The sequence below is a fragment of the Eschrichtius robustus genome, chromosome 20 (assembly GCF_028021215.1).
Source record: "Eschrichtius robustus isolate mEscRob2 chromosome 20, mEscRob2.pri, whole genome shotgun sequence".
NCBI classification, from domain to species: Eukaryota; Metazoa; Chordata; class Mammalia; order Artiodactyla; family Eschrichtiidae; genus Eschrichtius; species Eschrichtius robustus.
Window position 1 is genome coordinate 25530081 of NC_090843.1, and position 23833 is coordinate 25553913.

The 23833-nt window shown below is 54.4% G+C and overlaps 3 protein-coding genes across 5 annotated transcripts; 2 read left to right on the forward strand and 1 right to left on the reverse strand.

Moving 5' to 3' along the window:
- Nucleotides 1–2958: 2958 nt before the first annotated feature.
- On the forward strand, nt 2959–5549 carry PHOSPHO1 (phosphoethanolamine/phosphocholine phosphatase 1). 2 transcript variants are annotated; one of them, XM_068531556.1, is made up of 3 exons: nt 2959–3003; nt 3842–3963; nt 4673–5549. In XM_068531556.1, the coding sequence occupies exons 1-3, from the start codon at nt 2959–2961 to the stop codon at nt 5547–5549; spliced, it is 1044 nt and encodes a 347-aa protein (XP_068387657.1). The 2 variants fall into 2 exon arrangements, with proteins under 2 accessions (XP_068387657.1, XP_068387658.1); XM_068531557.1 differs by lacking the exon at nt 3842–3963 and having other exon boundaries at nt 4791–5549.
- A 1162-nt stretch (nt 5550–6711) lies between these two features.
- ABI3 (ABI family member 3) lies at nt 6712–16571 on the reverse strand. 2 transcript variants are annotated; one of them, XM_068531095.1, is made up of 8 exons: nt 16455–16571; nt 11560–11709; nt 10342–10518; nt 8794–8879; nt 8512–8607; nt 8205–8338; nt 7527–7664; nt 6712–7217 (listed from the first exon to the last, which is right to left on the reverse strand). In XM_068531095.1, the coding sequence occupies exons 1-8, from the start codon at nt 16569–16571 to the stop codon at nt 7054–7056; spliced, it is 1062 nt and encodes a 353-aa protein (XP_068387196.1). In that variant the 3' UTR covers nt 6712–7053. The 2 variants fall into 2 exon arrangements, with proteins under 2 accessions (XP_068387196.1, XP_068387195.1); XM_068531094.1 differs by having other exon boundaries at nt 11542–11709.
- Nucleotides 16572–19080: 2509 nt separating this feature from the next.
- Nucleotides 19081–19743, forward strand: GNGT2 (G protein subunit gamma transducin 2). The gene is made up of 2 exons (XM_068531549.1): nt 19081–19164; nt 19618–19743. The coding sequence occupies exons 1-2, from the start codon at nt 19081–19083 to the stop codon at nt 19741–19743; spliced, it is 210 nt and encodes a 69-aa protein (XP_068387650.1).
- The last annotated feature ends 4090 nt before the right edge of the window (nt 19744–23833 follow it).

The window sequence follows — 23833 nt, forward strand, 5'->3', positions numbered from 1 at the left end:
CGCGTGTCATTGGGGGAGTCTCCGGGGCGGAGGAATGAGTCCCCTTTTTCCTACCTCAGGAATGGGCTGTCCGCGTATCGGTCCGTCCCCGACTAGGACAAGGCTTAGGAATCCGTGCTCCCTTGCTCCCTGCCACCCACGAGTCCCCTCGACTCCCGAGCTGCCCGCCCGCCGCCCCTCACTGGAGCGAAGCACCCGCCAGCTGGGGGTGTGCCAGAGTGCCTGCTTTCCAGCCACCTCTAAAAATATCTCTCCCCCCAATTCCACCGGCAGCTGCCACCTCCTTGCCTATTGAGGATCCCCTCCTAGCTTGTCCACCCAGGCAGGGCGAGACCAGAGGTGACTCCTGGTCTCAGCTTCCTCACTGGCACGAGAGCTCCAGGACTTTAACCCAGCTAGTCAGGACTGCAAGCTCACAACCCAGGGGGGCAATAGGGAAAGTTCTGGCTGCAGTTTTCCCAAGAAGCAGTAGAGACCCCTGAGTTCTAATCTTGATTCTGATGCTGTGTGACCCAGGATGTTATCTTGACCTCTCTGGGCCTTTCCCATTCACTGCTGGTGGTGGTGAGCAAGGAATAGACCATGACAAAGTTGGGAGTGCTGTCTGAGGGAGGGAGAGAATTCCAGCCTAGTGGTGGAATCTGATTTCTAGTGGTTGATACTAAGAGGACGCGTTACTATAGTATCTCTGGGGTCCTTGCCCCCACCACATCCTTATCCTGCACGTTTCTCGTAGAAAACCGTTAAAACTGCTAAAACTCCATCCATCCATTAAGAGGGGCATTTCAAACTTAGGGCCTATGCTTGTTTCCCTCCCCCATCCCCAGGTGTCCTCCCACCCTATTCCCATAGATGCAATGTAGCTGCACTTGTGTAAAAAGGTGCACGGGGTGGGGGGGGGGGAAGGGGAGGGGAGAGAAGCACTGCTTTTAGGTAGGACTAGAACGTGGACTCCCTGCCAGCCTGATGAAACCCTTCTCTCTCTACTCTAGCCCGCAGGAGAAGCTCAGAGGTCCTGTCCCCCTTTCCTCTGAGGGACTCTTTTTGGTGACCACAAAAGGATTTGATCACGCAGGACAAAGCTAGCAGAGGTGAGTACCTTTTTGAATGTCACAGGAGCCAGATCCGAGCAGGGCCTGGGGTCCCTCTGACTACTCTGGGGTAGGGATGGGTATCACAGCATGGCCTTCTCACTTTCGAGGGGAGAAACCCAGGATGCCTGGCTTTCTGCTCTGGGGACTAAAACAAGGGCAACTCACCAAATAAATGTTTAACTGATTTCCCTAAATACTAGTATTAGATGAAAAAAAATGTAACTATTTCTTTTGCTATGAGAAGTTTTGAACGTGATTAAAAACCAGTAGACTATTCCACCAAATTTAAAAAAGGAAAGAAAAGAAAAAGAACCAAGGGCAATGAAAGTTGGCTTCTGGGTGGCTCCTGGAGACCCTTTTTTATCTTTGTATCTGCCCGGCACATGTCTGTCCATGTTTGCTTTTACAAGGGGAGTGGCATCCCTTGACCTTTTCTCTTTGGATTTGCCTGGCCCCTGGGGGACATGTGATATCAGGCAGGATTCTGGAAGGCTGAAACTCCCTCTAGATGGGGCCTGGGGACAGCCCTCGCACCTCTAACCCCCCAAACGTGCCCTTCCTTCACCTCACATGCCTCCCTCCCCTTCTCTCCCATCTTCTTGAACTGTGTCTCTTCTCCCAACCCCCTCCCTTTTTTTGCCCACTGCCCCATTCAGCTTTGGCCACCACTCTCAATTCCTAGATTACAAGTTCTTAGGGAAAAGGCTGAAACCCACATCCCATCCCTAGCGAAAGGGTTTATTTAACGCAGGCGTGGTCAGGGAGTGGGGAGGGATGGGGTACCTCAAGATGGAGAGCGAGAGAGCCCCTCCCTCCTGGGATATCCCAGTCTCTGTCTTGAGGGCTACAGCTTCTCCTTGCTGTCCTGGGATGGTCTGGGGAGAGTCAACTTGACAAAGTCAGAGGGGTACCCAGTGTCACCCACTCTCACCACCAGAGGGCAGCAGCCAGCCAGACCTTTGCTCCTTTGCTCCTTAGCCTGTCTAGTCTCCGGGCTCACAGTAGCTTTCCAGACCTGTCCCAGCTGCATCTAGTCTCTCATTTAACCCCAGGATGGAGGGGAGGCGCTGGGAGTTGTGGGTTTGTAGCTGCACTGGTGAAGGCCCCACGAAGCCAAACCCTGTCCCCAAAGTTACATAGCAAAGTCCGGCAGAAATTTCAACCCGACTCTTGCTGACTGCCAGCCTCTAGAAGCACCAGGGAGGAAGACAGTCCCAGATCACCTGTGGTGCCCAGGGGTCCCGGCCCTCCAGCTGTGGTGCAGTGAGCCTGGTCATCTGCCCCTTCCCCTTTGAGGGCAGAGGGCAGGCAAGGCTGTGGCCAGGTGTTCATGAACCAGGCTCTGTGCCACGGAACCATCATAGCCTTGGGCAAGTTATTAATTCTCTGAGCCCTTCTCATCTGCTGAATTCATGGGATTGTGATGAGCAGGGAGAGAATATGAGTGAAGATGATTTGTAAACTATGATGTACCATACACAAGAATGGGGCAATGACCTTACAGAGAAAAAAGCACTGGTCTCAGACTCTGAGATCTGGTTTTGAGATCTCTCTCTGCCACATACAGTGGGTGATGTCTGCACAAGTCGGTTAACCTTTCTAGGTCTCCAATTGTATCTGTAACCTTTCCAGCATCGTGGGGGATTGTTAAGAGGGTGCCTAGCAAGGGCTTTGTGGTCCTTAGCCTATCTGAGGGGCTGTTTTTACTGAGTGGTTCCTGGGGCTCAGGAGAGGGGTTAGGACAAGGAAACAAAGCCACCTGACTGGGCACCCTCAAACGGAACTTGTATGGTTGTCAGGAGCTCTGGACGACGGCTGGAGGCCAACAGTCCCTACAGGTGGTGCCCAGGGTGATGTACTGACAATGAGCGGGTGTTTTCCAGTTGCTGGCCTCCGATGCCTGTCTAGGGTAAGTGGGTCCCTCCAGGGGTCTCTTAGGATGAGGCCTCAGCTCCCATGTTCCCACCATGGGGAGGGAGGAGCCCTATCCAGCCCCTTTGAAGCCTGCCCTCACCTCTACTGCGCCTCCACTAATCCCTGGACGCTTCCATCCCAGGGGTGGGGCCCTGATGCTTTACATCCTCAACTCCGGGGATCGTGGGCCACTGAAACTCACAGACAGATGTTGGTGAGACCAGAGAGTGACTCTAGGGATGAAGTCAAAGGGACAATTCTCTTAGGGAGGCAGATAGCAGGTTCAAATCCCAGTTGGGAAATTAGGAGCTTGGCCTTCTGTTTACAGGATGTGCCAGGCCATAAACGTCACAGGAATATTGGAAAGGGAGGTAGGAAGAAACCAGAAAGAGGAGTGGTTCTGTCTCAACTAACTGGGGTGGGGGGTTGAGAGGCAGAAGAAAGCCAGCATGGTGGATATTCTGAAGCTGTACATAATCTGCTCGCTGCCCTTCTGTCACATAAAGCTGCTGGCAGGCAAAGAGGCAGGGACAGGCTGCAGAGGGCTTCTGCTCTCCATTTGCTTGCCTTCGTGCCCTCACACTTGCCCTGTTGCCTCCCATCCTCTCCCTTGTGTTTCCCACCCGCCGCCCCCCGCCCCCCCCATCAACATGATTAACCCAAGGTCTTGACTTCCTGTCCCTTCTTCCCCGTGCCCCCTGGCATGACTTCCTCCTAGCCCTCTTCTTCCCCACTCCTGCCTCATGCCCCCCACCCATGTCCCCACTACCTGCTCCCTCCTCTGCCTTTTCAGCCACTGCTGCTCTCTTTCCTCTCCCTTACCTGTCTCCCAGGTATGTCGTGGCCTGGTGTGGGAGGCTCTGACTTCCCCAAGCCCCACTGCTTCTCCTGCTGCCCGCTTGCTTCGGACTCTGGCAGAAACCCCACCTGCTGACAAGTTCCTCCCAGGGAATTGGCAAGTGACTAGTGATGAGCTGTCAGCACAGGGCCCTAAAACTCCCCAGAGAAGTTGTGTCCCATCCTTGGACCCCTGCCCAGTGCCACTGGCTGGAAGCAGATCACAGAGAGCCTGCCTGGATTTGGGATAGTCAATCCACCTACCTGGTTCTTCCAAGAGCTAAAATCCAATTCTCTGGCCAGTGCAGAAGCCCAGGCATCTAACTCTCCAGGCCTGGCACTGATTGCCCACATGCCTTGGGTGGTGCCAACAAGTCTTCCCTGGCTCCTCCGGTCCACCACAGTCCCACAAGCCCTCGGCTGTGCATGGCCACAAAGGGGAACGAGGAGGCTGCTGGAGTTGGATGAATGGGTGGTTTCCCTTGACTATGTTAGGGGAGAGGGAGTAGAGAGTCCCTCCCACCCTCCCTGTATCCAACGGACAGCTGGGGTCACTGGAAGTCTCCAGAATAGTCTAGTCCAGAAGCCTCCCCAAAGGAGTGCCCCCTTGGAAGCTGCTCTTCCACTCTTTTAAGCTGACCCTCGTTAAGCCCCCATAGCCCCGGATGAGAGAAGAAGCAGGTGCCAAAGAAGCCCTTCTGGGTTCTCGAGGAGGATGGTCCCCTGAGGATAAACCCCAGCGCAGTTAACCGAGAGGTGCAAGGGGGTGGGCGGGGAAGGCTGGGGGTGGGGTCGGCGTTGCTTAACCAGTCTTGGGTCCTCCTCAGGTCTTGGATGTGCCAGCGCCTCTGGCCGTGGCCCGCTAACCAGCCTCTCCCCGGCCGGCTCCCGCCGCGCCCCCCCTCGCTTGCTCCCTCCTCCTGCTCCTCTCTCCCCTGCTCCCAGGACAGCGGGATGGCTGCGCAGGGCGCACCGCGCTTCCTCCTGACCTTCGACTTTGACGAGACTATCGTGGATGAAAACAGCGACGACTCCATCGTGCGCGCCGCGCCGGGCCAGCGGCTGCCTGAGAGCCTGCGTGCCACCTACCGCGAGGGCTTCTACAACGAGTACATGCAGCGCGTCTTCCAGTACCTGGGCGAGCAGGGCGTGCGGCCGCGGGACCTGCGCGCCATCTACGAGGCCATCCCCCTGTCGCCCGGCATGGGCGAGCTGCTGCAGTTTGTGGCCAAGCAGGGCGCCTGCTTTGAGGTTATTCTTATCTCAGACGCCAACACCTTTGGCGTGGAGAGTGCGCTGCGCGCCGCCGGCCACCACGGCCTGTTCCGCCGCATCTTCAGCAACCCGTCGGGGCCAGACGCTCGGGGGCTGCTGGCGCTGCGGCCCTTCCACGCGCACAGCTGCGCTCGCTGCCCCGCCAACATGTGCAAGCACAAGGTGCTCAGCGACTACCTGCGCGAGCGGGCCCACGACGGCGTGCACTTCGAGCGCCTTTTCTACGTGGGCGACGGCGCCAACGACTTCTGCCCCATGGGGGTGCTGGCAGAAGGCGACGTGGCCTTCCCGCGCCGCGGCTACCCCATGCACCGCCTTATCCAGGAGGCGCAGAAGGCCGAGCCCAGCTCCTTCCGCGCCAGGGTGGTGCCCTGGGAAACCGCCACCGAAGTGCGCCTCCATCTGCAACAGGTGCTGAAGACGTGCTGAGGACGTGGCCTGCAGGGGGCACCCGGGCGGGGAGGGGGTGAGGGGGTGGGGGTCGGGAAAGACAAACCTAGCTTTATTACCCCCTTTCCCTTTCGCTTTGGTATGACCCTCCGGGAATTTCCGGAATCCTAGGTTCGTCCATTTGGGGACTGGAGGAGGGAGTTCGGAGCTGTCCCCGTCTATGCAGTTAACCCAGCTCTGCGGCCTCCCCCAGTCCCACTGCAAGCAAATTCCGGAGTCTGCCCCACCCGGGTGGTGCGCATACCTGAGCAGGCAGCAGTGTTTCCGGAAACCTGGTCCTCCCAGCTGGGAGGAAGGCGTTCCCTGGCAGGGTAGAGAAGGAACGTCTCCCGCTGCGTTGGGTTAACTGTTGCCTTGGGCTGCATGACCTCCCTCCCCCAGCCTTCTGTCAAGGGGACCCAGGTCCTGCACTCTCCACCACCCCCTCCCCCGCACCGGACTCCCCGCGGAGAGAGGTGGCGCTCTCTGCCGACGGTCCCAGGCCTAGATCTTGCTTTACCTACTGTGACCCTACACTGCTCTCCTTGCCTCCCTCCCCCCCACCCACCCTGTCAGCATCCCAACAGGAAAAAAAGCCAGAGGGCACAGACACCTCCTGGTGGTGGAATGAGGTAGCACACTGACCGGGTCTCGGGATGGCCAGCCAGGGACCTCACAGACCCCGAAGATATCTCCTCGCACCCCAGCCTCGTCTATGCAGCAAGAAACCAGGGACTTAACCAAAGTTGCCCCGCCGGCTGGGCCCTCTGAGTCCCCCTTCTCCCGTACGGAACAGAAAGCCATGATGTTTTAAAGCAGAGCCAGTGGAAACCCAAGGCCCTCCTCCCTCTTTTGGTGTTTCAGAGCTATAAAGGAGGTGAAGGGGCAGAGGTGGCTGAGATCTCTTGCGCCGCAGTCTGAGGGATGAGGGTGAGGTGATCTGTGCTCTCAGAGAGCCCCACTTAAGTGAGGGAGCTGGTCCCCACTCTTGGGAGGAGTGCCCAGCTTGGGGAACCAAGACTAAATACATAACAAAGCAAGCAACAGGCAAAAGAGCAGGGTGCAGCCCATCTTTGCAGAGGGGCACAGGGGTCTAGTGCAGAGGGCTCAATGAGCACCGAGGAGACGGGGGATACTGCTGCTTAGGGCAGGCAGAGGGGGCTCAATTAGCGGGAGCCTTACAACTGGGTTGCCTTTCAGTCCCTCGGTCCCCCAGCCCTACAGGGCAATCATCAGGTCATCAGAGTTTTATTCAAAGTTGGCGCTTGCAGCTGGAGACCCTGTCTTGCATGGTGTAAGGGTCCCCTGTGGATAAGTTCACCAAACTCCTTGGTTTCCAGTTCTTTCCTGTCTCCAGCAGGCCTCTGGAGAAGTAACAGACAGCTTACAGCCCAGGAGATGTGCAGGCCTGGTCCAGTCTCGACTGTGGAGCTGGCTTTGGTGTGGGACTCAAGAGGCTCACTCAAGGCGGTGCTTGGGTCAGCATCCCAGCGAGCCCAGACTGTCAGCAGCTGGGCTCCACATAGTTCCCAGGGAAGAATCCAGACCCCTCTGAGCAGACGCCCTCACACCAGCCATCGGAGTAGCGGCGGGTGATGCAGATAACGGTGCCCTCAGAGAAGGAGAGTTCGTTGTCCTTCTGGCGGATGTATGGGTACAGTGTCACCACTGCAGGGCGGGAGGAGAAGGTGCCATGAGATGTGCCTCTTGCCCTGCCACAGGGATGCTGGTGCCCGCATACTGGACTCTAGGGAGCAACGTAGGGAGTGGGGCAGGAGATGCCTTCTCCAAAGCCCCGGGACTCCTCCCCAGCTGAGATAATATTCAATATCAGGCCGGCTGCTTCTCTTCTCTACGGGGGTGTGGGGAAAAACTGCCTCACCCCTTTGCAGCTGGAGGGGAGAATGGCTCTGGGCTAGAAGAGGGGGGAATCCTGACCCCAGGATCTGGTGCCTTTCAGTCCCAGGAGTCAAGTACCTTTCTCCAAGTATGCATCAGGAACCCAGCTGGGTTCTTCAGGCCCAAAGCCTGGTGGTGGCGGAGGTGGCAGCCCCAAATCATCTACATCCAAGGGTGGAGGAGGGGGCAGGTCCAGGGGCATGGGCAGCTCTGGGGCTGAGAGGGAAAGCAGAAAGGCTGCAAGTGTCACACAGGCAACCCCCTCCATGCCAAGAAACTTCAGTGTTGGAGAGCAGGGCCCCAGGATCTACCCATTTTTTGCAATCTGCTTTCAGCCCCCGTTCATCCTGGTCCTCCCACAATGCCTCTAGCAGGTAGTAGGTGCTCAGTAAATACAGTAGCATTGAACAGTTGTAGGGCTGTCAGACTCTGCCACTTGGCTGAGTGAGCCGAGGCACTTAGTTTAACCTCTCAGGCTCAGCTTCATCTATTAACTGGGAGTGTGAAGATCCTAGGAGGTTAAGTAAAAGTGAGAAAATGGATGAGAAGCTTTGACCCTGGGGTCTGGTATAAAGCAGGGGCTAAATTATGTTAGTTCGCTCCCTCCACCGCCTTTCTTCCCGTTACTCCTGCCTTGGACAAAGTGATCACTGACATAGACCCAGTTGGATCCAACAAGGGTGAGGGTGGGGAGAAGTATTGGGAGGTGAGAACGATCCCAAAGTTGAGCTAGGAGGAGAGGGCAGAGCTCCTTACCCGGCGGGGGCAGGCACAGTTCCCCCAGCGGAGGGGGCGGCAGGAAACCGTCGGAGGCAGCAGGTGGAGGGGGTGGAGGTGGGAGTACTGCCTGCTCCTGGGTCGTGGAGACCCCACCGACACCTTCGGCGCTGCTGAAGACCAGAGAAAGCGGGCGCTCGGCTAGATTGGGGGCGGGGGGGGCACCTTCCTAACTCAGCACCAACTGGCCCCGCCCCTTCCGTCATAAGCCCCGCCCCCGTGATCCTGAGTACTCTTAACCCCCCACCCTTCACGACCACCCCCAACCTGGACCTGTGCGGCTCACCCGGCCGAGGCCAGGGAGGAGGCAGAGGAGGCGGCGGAGAGTTTGCCGTCCGGCACCACGGGGAGCTGCACAGGCTCGGGGATCCGGGGCGCTCTCCTGGGGGTGGGCAGAGAGAAGGGGTGTCGTCAAGGCGAAGGCATCAGGCGAGCAGGCGGTCGGTGCGGGGGGGAGGTGGCAACTGGCGGAGGAGGAAGTTTGGCGCCCGGCTTGAAGGGGGCTGTGGGGGAGTAGGGTTTCTGGATGGGGCGGCGCAGGTGAGAATTGCGGGGAGGCCTCACTCACCCCAGGGTGGCGGAGCCGGGTGTGGCAGGCGCCTTGATGCTCTTTCGAGACAGGGTCCCGGTCCGCGACAGCTGTGTGCTCAGATCCTGCGGGAGGAGCAGGGGGCGGGGCTGACACCCGGGGGTACCTGCAATAGCCCCCTCATCCCAGAGAGGAAATGGGGGAGGGGCAGACGAGAACTGGGAGGGAGAGCGCGGACACAGCAAGTTCCCGGTTCCACTTCCCAGCCCACTCTCCCACCCCGCCCCACCCACTCTTGCTCGTTGCCTGGATCCCAGGCCTCAAGTCTGCCTAGGCTCAGACAGGCACGGTCAGAAGGCCACTTCCTCTGCATGGCCTCAGCGGCTGAGCCCCACCCGCTCGCAAAGCATCTCAGCGCTCAGCTCGGTGGTCCCTAACTCTGAGAAACCCCAACTCCAGTGCGCGGCTGAGGAGGTAGAGGTTGACTTAGAAATGTCCCACCTGTCATTTTCGCAGGCCTGGGGAACTGGCTTTGGGGAGTTTGGGGCAGAGAGGAGCAGAACATTTAGAGTGTACCAGTGACAAGGTGCAAGCCCACATGCAAGAGAGCACCTCTGTTAGTGACAGGGTTTCCCCGAGAGTGGGTGCATGGGGAGTGATGTCCTCTGCTACCCTTCACAAGGGACTCGAGCTCAAGCATAAAGAATTTAAGTTGGACAGAAGGAAGAACTTGCTGGTGAGGAAGCCTGGTGACTGAAGGAGGGAGTGTGCTTTCTCTTTCTGGGGGGAGATGGCGTGTTAAGGATATCAAGGGGCCATTTAGATACAGGGGAACGTCCCATCTAATCTGGAATGTTGGAGTGTGGGGACAAGTAATCAACAAAATGGGATGGGGGGTGTCCTCTCCCACCTCTCAGAAGGACATGGGCTGTGAAGAAAATGCCAGTCATTCACCGTGTCCTCCTTTGAGTGGCTGCGTCCCGGCCCCTTCCCACCCAACAGCAGCTCTGGGGTGACTGTTCAGTGCAGTGACCTCAAACCTCCAGACAGAGGAAGTTGCCAATCTCATGTGGCTGGGCCGCCATTCTCATGCACACCCTGACATTCTCCCTCCCCCCTCTTCCCTTTCACACACACCCGCCACCCACAAGGATGGGGGGGGTGGTGCCCAGATGTCACTCGCAGCAGATCGTGTGATACAGGGTAAAGGTCAGTTATGAAGAGACGGGTCATGAAGAATTTTTAAGGAGGAAGGGGGGGAGGGGACTCCTCTAAGGAGGCCTTGTGGAGTAGGGGAGCCACTTAGGGTGATGGCTTCAGGGAGTGAGGACGGAAAGGGACTGCAGCTTGGGACAGGAACATGCTTGAGGAAGAAAACAGGGTCTAGAGAGAAGAGAGTCATGAGGCAGAAGAGGGAGGGGGGACTTCCCTGGTGGTCCAGTGGTTAAGACTCTGCACTTCCACTGCAAGGGGCACAGGTTCGATCCCTGGTCAGGGAACTCAGATCCCGCATGCTGTGTGGCACAGCCAAAAAAAAGAGAAGAGAAGAGGGTGAGTTGTGGAGAAAGAGGAGGAGCCCCTCTCTACCTTGACCCCATGACCGATGTCATCCAGGCAACCGAAGTTGAGGGGTCTCCTGTAGTATGGCGTGAGGGGAGGCAGGCTCTCAGGGGCGATGATTTTCTGGCTGGGGGGCAGCCGCTGGACGGTGGCTAAGGTGCCGATCTCCCTTCGGGCCACCTTCTCCATATGCATGTTCACCATCTGCAAGACAGGGTTGGAGATGACAGTGGGGCAGCCTCTGCACAGCGCCCTTCCCCTTAAGACTTTGGGGTGGGAGGAGGGACCATCGGAGACAGTGAAGTCCAGAGGAAGAGTGAGCTTTGTCCCCAAGGGCACACAGCATTTGGGGAAAGGGTTGCCAGTTGAGGATGGAGCCACTTTGGAGCAACTTCCTGGTGGAAGAGAACAAGGGTTATTATTAGCTGAGCAGGAACCGAGGAAGAGAAAACACAACATCCCTGGGGATGCTGGGAAGAGACTGGGTTGGCTTGGGAGCAGAGGGGGATAAAGTGGAGGTGGCTGAGAATTGTGGCTGGATCAGCTCTTCCTTTGGGGGGACAATAATATAAGTGAATTAACTTCCTCTTGGAATGTACTGTGGAGAAACCTACAGCACTGAGAGGGTGGGAACTCCAATCTGCTGGGGTGAGAGGAAAAGACACACCCGCACTGAACATGTGAGTGATGCACAGGCCAGACCAATGTGTAGCTGGATCTGTGCGTGTGGTTTATGGGGCAATTCCTCGGCCAAGGATCCAGGAAGGAAGGAGGAGGGTGCGTATGCTAGATGGGCGGGGGGTGCTGTGTGGTGGTGGCAGTGCTTCCAGGGCTGAGGATGACCTTGCCAAGCAAGCACTCTGAGTCTGGGATATTTATAAAATCACCGCCTGTGTTTATATGGAAACAGGGTCCATTTGCCTCTTTCCTGTCCTATGCAGCCACTGTGGTAGGGAGAGCCTGCTTTCTACCATGTAGGATAGAATTCAGAGAAAGATAAAATTCTGCCATCAGGGAGTTCCTGGTCCGATGGGGCAACAAGGCCCACCCCTGAGACACAGCCACAAAGACAAGAAGGCTCGAAAAGTTTGGGGAGTGCCAGCCTTCTGTGACAGAGGTGGGCGTTTGGACATGGAGGGAGGCAAGAAAGAGCTTTTGCTCCAGAAGATGTCCAGGTGGGGCTGAAGAGTTGGGGTCTGAGGCGAGCAGCATTCCCACAGCCCTTACCTGGCCCAACGTGCTCACACGGGCTTCCACCTGCCGCAGGGCAGACGCCTGAAGGTCCAACATACGCAGAGTGTGTCCAGCCAGGTTGCCCACCTGGTAGGCCACGCTGGCCAGGGCCTGGGTGGTGAAGGCCATGGTCTCCTCCAGCGCCTTCCGTTTGTCTGTGGCCTGAAATACACACAACCCTGGCCTGAGGCCAGCATGTTCCACTGGGGCCGTGGCTGGGTGGGCTGGGATGGGATAGGGTGTAGGGAAGGTGGGGGCTGAGTTGGGAGAAAGTGGCAACCCTCAGATGTTTGAGGAGGTTTCTGTAAGAATGACGTAGTAAGGGCTTCCCTGGTGGCGCAGTGGTTAAGAATCCGCCTGCCAATGCAGGGGACACGGGTTCGAGCCCTGGTCCGGGAGGATCCCACATGCCACGGAGCAGCTAGGCCCGTGCGCCACAGCTGCCGAGCCTGCGCTCTGGAGCCCGCGTGCCACAACTGCTGAGGCCCGCATGCCTAGAGCCCATGCTCTGCAACAAGAGAAGCCACCGCAATGAGAAGCCCGCACACCGCTACGAAGCCCGTGCACAGCAACGAAGACCTGACACAGCCAAAAAATAAGTAAAATAAATTTAATTAAAAAAAAAACAAAAAAAGAATGATGTAGTAAGAAGGACTCAGGGGACATCAGGAAAGTGAATCTGCAGCCTTGAGGACTGGGTGCAAGGGAAGGAAAAGGCACCCTTCTCAAATAGTCACACAGGATTGGCCCCACCATCCTCCTGAAGAGATTTTGGGTGGGGGATGGGCTAAAGGGTGAATGGTAGAAAGGAAAGAGGAAGTCAATACTGGCTGGAAGAGATATTCTCAGACTTGAAAACCAAACAACCAACCTCAGGCCCCCATCCCAGACCTTCTAACCAGAATCTCCTGGGCGTAAGGCCAATGAATCTGTGTACCTCTAAAAGTTCCTCAGGTGACTCCTGTGCTCCTGGTTTATCTCCAGTCTTCAAGTTGGTGTTTGGGAAGCAATAAATTGATCCATTTTATAGATAAGGAACTGGGGCCCAGGAAGAGTGACTTCAATCATTCATTCCCTCCAACAGCTTCCCAACACACTGAGAATAAAGCAACTTCTAACCGTGGCCTATGTAGGGCCTCACAAGGCTGGCTCCTGCTTTCTTCCTCACCCTCATTGCCTTCCGCTCTCCCTCACTCACGCCCCTCCAGCCACACTGGCCACTGGGTCTCTCTTCCTGATCAAGCTAAGATTGTTTCTACCTCAGGACTTTTTTCTTTTTGTCTGCGTTGGATCTTTGTTGCTGTGTGCGGGCTTTCTCTATTTGCAGCGAGCAGGGGCTACTCTTCATTGCGGTGCACGGGCTTCTCATTGCGGTGGCTTCTCTTGTTGCGGAGCACGGGCTCTAGGTGTGCAGGCTTCAGTAGTTGTGGCACGTGGCCTCAGTAGTCATGGTACGTGGGCTCTAGAGCACAGGTTCAGTAGTTGTGGCGCACGGGCTTAGCTGCTCCGTGGCATGTGGGATCCTCCCGGATCAGGGATCGATCCTATCTCCCCTGCATTGGCAGGTGGGCTCTTAACCACTGTGCCACTAAGGAAGTTCCTCTACCTCAGGACTTTGCACTTGCTGTATTTCTCTCTAGAATCCTTATTAAATCTCAGCGCTTCAGAGACACCTTCTCTCACCACCCTAAGATCTCCTCCAGCCCACTTCTGTATTGACTCACTATCAGATTTACTCTGTTCTCTTTTCTTCATAGCACTTAGCACTATCAGAAATTATTTATCTATGTACTTTATTATCTATATACACACACACACACACACACACACACACACACACACACAAATGTAAGCATTGTGAGGGCAGGGAGCGCATCTGTTATATTCTGTATCCTATCCTGGAATAGTGCCCAACACACAGACAATACTTAATGAATATGTGTCTGTGAGTTACTCAGCGGATTGAATGCAAACCCAGACACTTGCTGGGCATCTTCCTGCTGCGTGCCAGGCACTGTGCCAGGTGCTGGCCAGGGCCACACTTCCAGTCAGTGGTGGTGGGGTGGGCAGGGAGTGGCTGAAGACAGAAGAGGGGTTTTTTTCTGTCCCAGATCGGACTGTGTGGGCTGGGACAAAGCTTCTCCAGTCATTTGGTTCCCCAGACAGCTTCCTCATCTCAGGTCAGGGACACCGAGGGTAGGGGGCCAATCCATGGCAAGTCTGGGGAGAGGCCAGTGGAGTGACCTGCAAGGCTGCACGCTGGGGTCTCCTTGCTAAGGGCTCTCAGGTACTCCTCAGGGCCTGCAGTGGAGAACAGACCTAGAACCTGTCCGAGCAGGGTGCTGAGAGAGACCTGGGTGCCTCCAGTGTAGCCCAAGCCAGGCTCGAGCCAAAGGGCAGGCCCAGAACCTTCTGGACAGCACACACACACACACACACACCCTGCCCCACACCCCCCCCTCCACGCTTTTCCCCTCAGGTGCTCCTCCCTGCCTTTCTGTTCCAACTGAGGGTAAGAGCTGCTCGTTTGCATCCAATTTACATCTCATCAACATATGTAACCAAGCGCCTTGAAAAGGCAAAGAAATCAAACCAGAAAGCATAGCAGGTCTTATTCTAGTTCAAGACCTTCCTTTAGTAGGCAAGGAAATGAACAAAGGCCCAGAATGGAGCAGTGACTACTTCTCTGGTCTTAGCTGGCCTCTCCCGTACTGTCCCCTCCCTGGACTGGCACATGGAATTCATCACTGGATTTTTCCTGTCAGTCCAAACAGGAAAAATGTCTGCTTGGGCCCAGCTCTGGGAGGCTAGAGCCTGGATGCCTACTGACCCCTGGCTTTGCTCTTAATCGAAAGTGAGGTCTGGAGGGACAAAGGTCTGGGATCCATCTTCATGGCTGACTGCTTAGTCATCATGCAAATCACCCTGTCTACAAATTCAATGGACCCTGACAGAGAACTCTGCAGTTCACCCCAGCCTGCCCGCCCCCATTCCCCATGGGTTTCCTGACACCTGGTTGGGGTGGAGGGAGGGGTGAGGGAGGGAGGGAGGTCGTGGGAACCAGGCTTTGTTTAAGACCAGTTCTGAGAAGTCATCCAAACACTTCCTAAGCATTTGCTCCCCCAGACAAAGATCGTCAGAGAAGTCTGGAAAGGTAACTGGTTGTGTGGTCTAGTAGTTAGTGTTCTGCATGAAGGAAGCATAAATCTACAGATTCTGACCTGGGTCAGGGCTTCCGATGCCCTGAGTGTTTTTGCAAGGGCTGCTTCACCTCACTAGAATTGACTTTTAATATCTATATGTGTCTTCCATCCTTCTGATGAAAGATGATGATGATGGTGATAATGATAACAGCTGCCATTTATCCTGCACTTCTTAAGGAGGAGGCGCTGGGCTAAATGCTTTAATACATTATTACATTTAACCCATATGACCACTGTGAAGGAAGATATAAAAATCAGAGGGGAAACTTGTCCCAGGTCCAGGAGTTGGAAATTGGACTCAGCTCTTTGCGACCTCAAATTCTGTGTGCACACTGTGTGCAAACGAGAACCCATCTGGAAGTGCTCTGAGATGCGCAGAAGTTACTGGAGGAATGGGAAGGCCAGCCTCCATCCTAGTCCATAGAAGGAGCATGCCTTCCAGTGCTTGGAGAATAGAGCTGGTTTACAAGCCACATTCCAGCTCATCTGCAGTAGCTACAATCAGTCACTCAATATCTACACGTGGGGTAGCATTTTCAACCAGAGGTTTGGGGGTGCTGCTCTGGAGTCAGAGTTGCCGGTTCGAATCCAGGTTCTACCACTAGCTTGGAGACCTTGGGAAAGTGAGTTAACTTCTCCGAAGCTCAGCCTCCTGGTTGTGAAGTGGGAGTGGTCCTCACCTCACAGACTGGGGTGAGGACTGAAGGAGGCGATGAGGGCAGTTCGGGTGCAGAGCAAAGCGCCTTAACTGTTGCTATCATTGACTCTCTTTAATCTGTCATTTTCCCATAAGCACTTGCTCCTTTTATTATTATTTTTTTCCACACCCCTACTGAGCCGGGAGGTCCCAGTGCAAATAACTGTCTTAAAATCATACAGCATGTCAGGGAGGGGAAGGCAGGGAGGAAAGGGCTCATCTTCAGAAGTCAGGAGTCCTGGGCTGATGCCCGCTCTACCATTGCCAAGCTGTATGACTTGGACAAGTCACCTCACCTCCCTGAACTGTTGTTTCTTCATCTATGAAATTGGAATAATGATACTGTCTCGCAAGGCGGTTATGAGGGTTAATGAAATAACAGAGGTGCTCGATCGTTGTTAAGTTTCCCGTGCTCCAGACTTGCGGTCCTGGGACAACCCCACAATTTAGAAAACTATTCTAAAATGCCACTATCCTTATCTTTTGCCCGTAGCCTGTTCCCGGCAGTCGTATTGTCCATCTCCCTGCCTCTGAGTCAGACCCCATCTCTTTAACCTAGCGTAGCCTGACGTTTCTCGGCTCTCCCTCAGATATCAGGAACAGAACTTTCCCTCGTCCATCTCAAGTTCATGACAATGGGAAGAAGTTCTTCTGAAGTCTCACCTAGAGCCAGCTTGAACATGGAATGATGGCACCAACAGGTGTGTGAGGACAAGTCTTTTGGGCCTCTGGATCTGAGTGAAAGGCTAGGAGGGAGATGAGCCTAGGATGAGGCCTGTAGCAGGACAGGGTAGCGCTGCCTGCCGGGCATCTCTGAGGCTCTGGGAGAGAGAAGGGGCACAGTGGGGGCTTGGGGAGCATGAGTCAGCGTTAGAGTTTGCGGGACTGGGATGAAGCCGATCTGGAGTGGGAGGCTAGATCAGCCAAGGCCAGGCCGAGCACCTGTCAGGATGGGGTCCGGGCCCCTGGAGGGGCTGGGCCGCCGGGGCCGCGCCTGCTCTGCTTACCTGCACGTAGTTGTCCTCGCAGTAGTCTGCGACTCGCAGCAGGGAGCTGTAGTTGCCCTGCAGGGCCTCCCGGCCCGTGGGGATCTCAAACTCCTGCAGCTGCTGCAGCTCCGCCATGGCCCCCCGCCTCTGCCTGGCTCCCCGGGGAGCCCGCTGGTTTTGCGCCTCACCCTGCCCTTGATTGGTCGCTCCGCCTTCCCTCCCTCTCACTGCTTTTGGTTTCCTCTGCTTGAGAGACCCAAACCCACTTGCAAAGGGCAGACATGCTCATTCCGGCACAAGAGGAAGTTAGTCCCCGCTCCCTGGGCCTGTGCTTCTCTGTCCCCTGCCCAAGCGAAGGGGGAAGCTGGGGGCCCCTTGCGGGGGCCCAGCCCCCCAATCCCTCCCAGCAGAGGAAGCCAAGGTCGGGGCGGCTGTGATTGCTCCCTGGGCCTGGAGAGGAAACTGCAACGGGGGCTGGGATGGGAGACAGGAGGAAGGGGGCTGGCCTGCTCTGGGGGTGGAGATGGATTTTCCACTCATGGAAGGGGAGGAAAGGGCAGAGGGTGGGGGCTTCCTTGGGAAGCTCAGGGATGAGTCACCAAGAGACAGGGGACTGGAGGGTGGAGAGGATATGGAGACCGGTTGTGCTCGGGGCCACAGGGCGGTGGTGCCGCAACAATGGAAAACAGTCGAAGCAGCAGCCGGGGAAACCAGGCTGGACACCGGGAAGATACAGCCAGAGGTCCCCTGAGAATCATCATCAAGTCTCTGAAGGGTCACCTGCAATGAAGATCTGGTGTACATACATGCTCTGTGCCTGATAGCGGCAGGACAAGATGAAACTGACCAAGCGTAGAATCAGGGACTCGGATGGGACAACAGGAAGGACTTGGCTTTGAGAAGCACTAGGTTTAAATTCCAGATGAACAGGTCAGTCTTAGGAGGCAGCGGTGGCCGGAGCCCTGAGCCCGCCTCAGGAGATCTGTGCTCCATCTCCTGCATTCACAGGAGACTCAGACTGGATGACGTCCGGGGTCCTGTCCTGATCTCAATTTCTTAGTGCTCAGAGCTGTGAGTGGGACTTGGATCCTGGAGCAGGGGAAGTTAGGATGGACTCCGGGGCTCCTCCCCGCCCCTCCCACTGGGGAGTCTGTCATTCATTCTAGAGTCAGGAGAAAAAAGAGGATCCCTCACTGACCACATCGGTCCCTTAACATCTGCTCCTCGAGAGGGTTCCCTGTCATTGGACGGGCATCAGCCTGAGCAGGAGCTCAGTGACTGTTAAATGGCATAGCCCTTGGGTGGTCCTGGGAGGAGACCAAGAGAGAGATCAGGACGTGGGCCCTGAGCTCAGGGACTGCTGAGGGAGACCCACACATGGGGCTCAAGAGGAGGCATGGAGGCAAAGAAGTGTGGACACAGGTGTTAGAGGTAGCCATGGGCCCAAGTGCTGACAGGCACAGCATCCTGAGTACATTTTTACTGAATGAGTGAATGAAGATTGAGCTGGGAGAACCTTGTAAGGTGAAATGGTGGGGCTTGAAATGGGGACACAAGACTTCTCGGGTGAGGGAAGTTAGGAGCTGGTCTAGGAATTGCCTCACTGGGAAGAATAGCCTCAGAGCAGGCTCAGAGGTAGGGGAGGAGAGGGCTTGGGAGAGAAGGCTGGGGAAGGGGAGCAATCAGGGCTGGAGGGTGAGAACAGGGAAGTGGGCTCTAAGCCAGAGGGGTCATTACAGGAGGGGGACAAATGCAGGGGGCAGGGTGCCTGCAGTGGTGGCAGTCTTGGAGGCTCAGGCTGTTGGGTGGGCTTAGAACCTTGAGCCTATGATCAGCTTAGGTATCAGAGATTTGGGCTTCCAAACCATCTGCTTTATCCAAAGACTTTCAGCTGATGAGGAGCTAGGAGGCTCAAACTCCATCTTGTCTGAATCGGGGACAAGACTTGAAGTGCACATTCTTTCTTGGCAGGTAAGAGGGGCTAAGGTTGCACTGGGCTGATGATAAATGTATTGTGTTCATTAAGTGCCAGGCAGTGTGTGAAAATATTTTACATGCATTATTTTCTTAGTACTCACAATAATCATATAAGGTAGGTACCATTATTATACCCATTTTGCAGATGGGGAAACTAAGGCTCAAGGAGGATGAGCAACTTGCCTAAGTCCACACAGCTTGGAAGCAGTAGAGTCACGATCAGAGTTGGAGTCTGGCAGATTCCAGAGTCTTTCTCTTAGTCACTAAACTACTCTCTCTTCTGACAGGACCTGGAGTTTCCTGAAAACTTCTACCTGTGTCATTAGGTGGAACAATAACTTTGCTTCCCAAATCTGCCTCACTGAAAAAAACCCTTCTCCACGCTCTGATTCCCTTTCCTTCCATAGACAGGTCTTATCTAAAGGGCAAAGATTGTGTGTGCCTCCCCCATGAGGCTGGGAGCATCCTCTCCTCCGGAGGCTAGACTCATAATGGGGTGGGGGCGGGGGTGCAGTGAATCTACGGTGAGTGATGAGAATATACGGTGAGCAGGGAAGAGGGTAGAAGTTGAGGTGTGGGGAGTACAGAGGAGGGAGCTGGGGGAGCCCAGGGGATTTGCAATCCCAGCTGTGGAATCCTTTCCAGGACCTGGTCTCTCCAGGGCAGGATGGCCCAGGAGCTCAGCGAGAAGGAGCTCTTAAAGATGGAGGTGGAGCAGCTGAAGAAGGAAGTGAAGAACCCAAGAGCTCCGGTGAGCCTCCTATTCCCTTCCCTGCTCCCTCTTCTCCATCCCTTTCTGGTCCTCATGGAGCCGGGACACAAAGGAGGAAGTGATGGACAGCCCGGTGGTGGTCCTTCTCCAGGGCAGTAGAAAGAGCAGGAGGTGCCTCTCTCTGGAATGGGCTGGGAAGTGGAAGGAGGCCAGGGTTTGATCCCACAAAGGTGTGTAAGAGATAACCTCAGGGCCTGGAGGGCTCAACGTGTCCGGCCCTGTCCCTGGGCCGGGCCTGGCCAAAAAGTCCCTCACAGTAAGAGTCAGCCTTTGCGGTTCTGGTCGAGGAACTCACACCTGCCTGTGCCTCTCATCTTTCTCCTCTCTGGCCTCTATCCCCACCCTGCCCAGAAGCCTGCTTTCTCGGGACTGAACAAATCATGAATCCTGAGCAACAGACAAGGGCTAGAACCACACTTTACTTTCTTGCAGATTTCTAAGACAGGAAAGGAAATCAAGGATTACGTGGAGGCTGAAGCAGGAAATGACCCTCTTCTCAAAGGCATCCCTGAGGACAAGAATCCCTTCAAGGAAAAAGGCGGTTGTATGATAAGCTGATGGCACTGGAACCCCTCACCCTGAATGCCTGCCCCTCCTCAGCCCCCTCCGTATCCAGAACCAAGTATCCTGGGACGCCCAGGGAACCAGTGGATGTTCACCTTCTCTTAGTCACAGAATGAGTAAAGATGCCTGGCTGCATGCATCATGAATCCATTCCCCAGTCCTGCTTTGAACTCTTCTCTCCCATTACCACCTGCTAGGTCACTGCTGACCCCACTTGGAAACACTCCCAGGAAAGCTTCCCTGGCTCAGCAGTTGACACCTAAACTCGTGGGGTCTGAAAAGACTGCAGTGCCCTGAGACCCGGGACAGTCCTTGGGAAACAGTTACTCCTCCCATTTCCCCCCTCCATTGTCTGCCTAGGAACCAGAATTCCCATCAGAGCTTTTGGGTTGAGGACTGGAGTTGGGGTGTCCTTTTCCCCCACCTCATGTCCGGTCCTGTGGAACTCCTCCTAGTCATTTGGATCACCCCAGATGGCCTGGTGACAAAAAGAGCTTGTAAAGTCATGATGTCATGATTTATTGAATATTATTGAGTGCCTGTTCCATGCTGGGCTAGGATAGAAAAGTGAGCTAAATTCAAATGGCTCTTATTTTCATGGAATTTAGCATAGAAGGCATGAAACAGGGATACAGTTTAATCAGTAAGTGCTGCCGTGAGGAAAGGAAAGTCAAGGGTGGTGCAGGAACACACAGCAGGTGGGCAGTCAGGGCAATGTGAACTGTCAAAGTGAACTGTTGCAGGCAAGTGGGGGGTGCGGGGTGAGGACAAACCTGGGAGGGGTAAAACATGGGGCTGGAGAAGAAGATGAGGTCAGGTCTAAAGGACCTTGCTGTGAGCTCAGGTAAGAACTTTCTTTTTGACCCTCATTGCAATAGGAAGCTGCTGAGGGTATTTAAGCCGCAGAAGGCCAGGTTTTGATTAGCATAAGGGAGGCTGGATCCTGCTAAGGTCTGGAAGACTAATTCCTAGGCCTTGTTAGCAAGAAGATTACTGTCTAAAGGAGCCACAGACAGACATTCATGATACAATGCATTCAGTGCAATGTCAGAGAGGTCTGCGTGGAGTATGAGGGGGACACATAGAAGGGCTATCAAATCCAGCTGAGTGGCTGCATTGCATCCTGGGAGGGAGGACAGGAAAGGCCTCGAAAAGTAGGTGATATTTGCAGCTGAGTCCTAAGGGGTTAAGTTGTAAAGGGTGGATGGGTGGCAAATCTGGTTGAAGGGGCAGTATGAACAGAGGAATAGATGAAAGAAGAAGAAAAAAAGAACATGGGTTTGAATGCAAACACTCATCAGATCAGTTGTTGGAATGTCAAGAGAAAGGCCTAGATTTTTAGGATCTGCTGCTAGAGAGGTGGGGTTGGAGACCATCAGAGGGTCTTGTTTGCAATACTAAACCACTGAATCTGCTGGGAGTGGGTTGGTAATGTTTGCGTTTAGAAGGGAATAGCTTTTGACAAGATGGAAAGGAGAAAGAGTGGAAGCAGAGAGGGAGTTAAGGAGATGATTGTGAGCTCAGGGAAGAGGTGGGTCAGGGCAGTGGCTATAAGTCTAGAGGGGGAGTTCTTTGCGAAATAAAGTTTTCAGATCTTGACATCTCATTGAGAGATAGGCGAGGGACAGGTAGTGGTCAAGGATGCTGACGAGTTTCTGGCTTGGGGGGTGAGAGAGAGAATTGAAAGCAAGTATCTGAAAACAAACCTAACATAATACATTGAGCTGAAAACAAACCTAACATAATACATTGATCTGAAAACAAACCTAACATAATACATTGAGCTGAAAACAAACCTAACATAATACATTGAGCTGCAAACTCCCTCAACCCCTCCCCAGTGGGCCACAGCCCCACGGTGTGTCCTGCTCCTACAGGTGAGGTCATGGGCCACTGGTCAGAATCCAGGATCTCCCGGGAACCGTCCACTCCTTTCCCAATTCCATAGTAACCACACTACCCCATTCTGTGACCTCAATAATAAGTTCAGCCACCCCAATATACTCTGCTTAAGAGCAGGAAAAGAAGAGGAAACATTTAAATATAATACTTTTTTTTTTTTTTTAATGGGGAAGTGTTAATATTCCATATGGCTCCATCAGTGAGAAAGGAAAAACAGATGGGGGCTACAGTCATATGGGTGTAGGTCATGGGCTATGGCTTCCTTCTTGGTTGGAGTTCTTGGTCCAGGGGCTGACTCCCACCTTCATTCCTCAGGACTCTGAACCCTTATCAGGGCTCCAGGTAGAGCAGTGGTTTCTTCTGCTCACCTTTGTTACCTGAAAAACCCAGTCTGCCTCCTGGTGGGTGTCAAGCTAAAAGACACAACCAAGCCAAAGAGTGGGAGAAGGATTTATTACTTACAGCAAGTAAGGAGAACACCAGGGATCTTTCCCAAAGCAGTAAAATTGGGGAAGTTTTAAGCTAAGGATACATGCATATTCATGAAGGGTCCACAGGAGTCCAAGCTTGAGTTGATTGAAGTCATGAGGGTCAAAAAAGGTCCACATCATTATCCCTTAGGTTCCAGCTGATCTGGTGGTTGAGCGCTTTAGGCTAATCTTTACCAGTGAAGCAGAACTGGGAGTCTTTACAACTGGTATATTATCTTTGATATAGTACAATAACTTCTCTCACCTGATAACAGTTGTTTGTTTCTGCATTCTTTTGTTCCCTTAAGATCTTTAATTACTGAGACCTGTTCAAGGGCAAGCATTGTGGCCAGGCTTAGATCATCAAATGGCTTAGGCCAAAAATGGCTTCTCTTATGTCAAGAAAGCCATGCCTGGTTCTCTTTCTCCAGGGACCCCTTACCTTATCTACTTACACCTTTACTCAGGGCACAGTGCCCCAGAGGTTCTCTTGGCTCCACCTGTACCCTCCTAGTCCCCCTAAGATGTGGTGACCATCATAGGACCTCAAGATCAGTGGTGGGCCCAACAGCCTGACTCCCTTTTCTGTCTGTTTTCCTAGTGCCAGGGGAGCCTCCAGTGGCCAAAGGCAATCTCAGCTTCCACTTCAAAGGAATTAGTATTTTGTGCCCTGGTGACAGCATTCCTTCCTTCACATGAGCAAGTTCAGAGGGCAAGAATGATGTTCTGAGGGTGGGTCACTGAAGTTATCCGAGCCACCCTTCTCCACCTCCACCCCACAGAACCCTGAGCCTTTTGCCATGAAAGGAAAGCACCAGATGGATGTTTTTACTGGTTCAGGTCAGAGCACGTCCAGCAGGCTCTTCACAGCACCTCATCTTTGGAACATGGTATCTCCTCGCTGGCACCAAACTGGGGCTTCACCAGGCCAGCGCTCACTCTGTAAGGCCACCAACGTCCAGATGATGGACCAGATTGACAAACCCCTAGGGACTTTTGCTTTACTGGGATGGAGGAAGAGGGCCGTGAAAAGACCAAGCAGAGAGGGTCAGAGGTGTGGGGACACCAAGCAGAGACACGATCATTGAAATTCTGATGATCCTGAGCAGTAAAATGATGCCAAGCCAGGAAAAGGGAGGAAGGCGGGTGGGATGCTCTTGAACTTCTGATTTCCTGGTCAACTAACATCCAACTGAATAATTCCCAAGTTTCAAATTCTCTAGCACCTTCCTTCCACACTGCATGTTCGCCTGGGACTCCCAGGATGAAATTCCCAGGCATCAGAAGGAGGAGAGGGGAAGAGGAGACAGCTGACTCGTTAATTCCAGGCTCAGCTCCTAGGGCTGGCTGCAGCTTGAAATCCTGCCTAGTGGATCAGGCAGCTCCCCCTCCACCCCTGCAGCCCTAGGGAGTGGAGTGGGGGCCGGGGTCTTATCTGCTCAGCATGTTGGTACCTCAGGCAGAGGGCAATTACCCAACCCTGACCTCAGGGTCTCTGGGAAAGTTAGTCAGAGCCCCCAGCCACCTCCCACTAGTTCCCCAGCTGAGCTTGAGGCCTGGGGACTTTGTGGGTGTATTCCACCTGTGCTGTCACACGGGGCCCCCTGCTTAGAAGGGCCCTGTGCTTCATTTAACACTCTGTTGCTTCCATCTTGAAATTCTCAATTTTTGAACAAGGGTCCCACACTTTCATTTTGTCCTGGGCCAACATG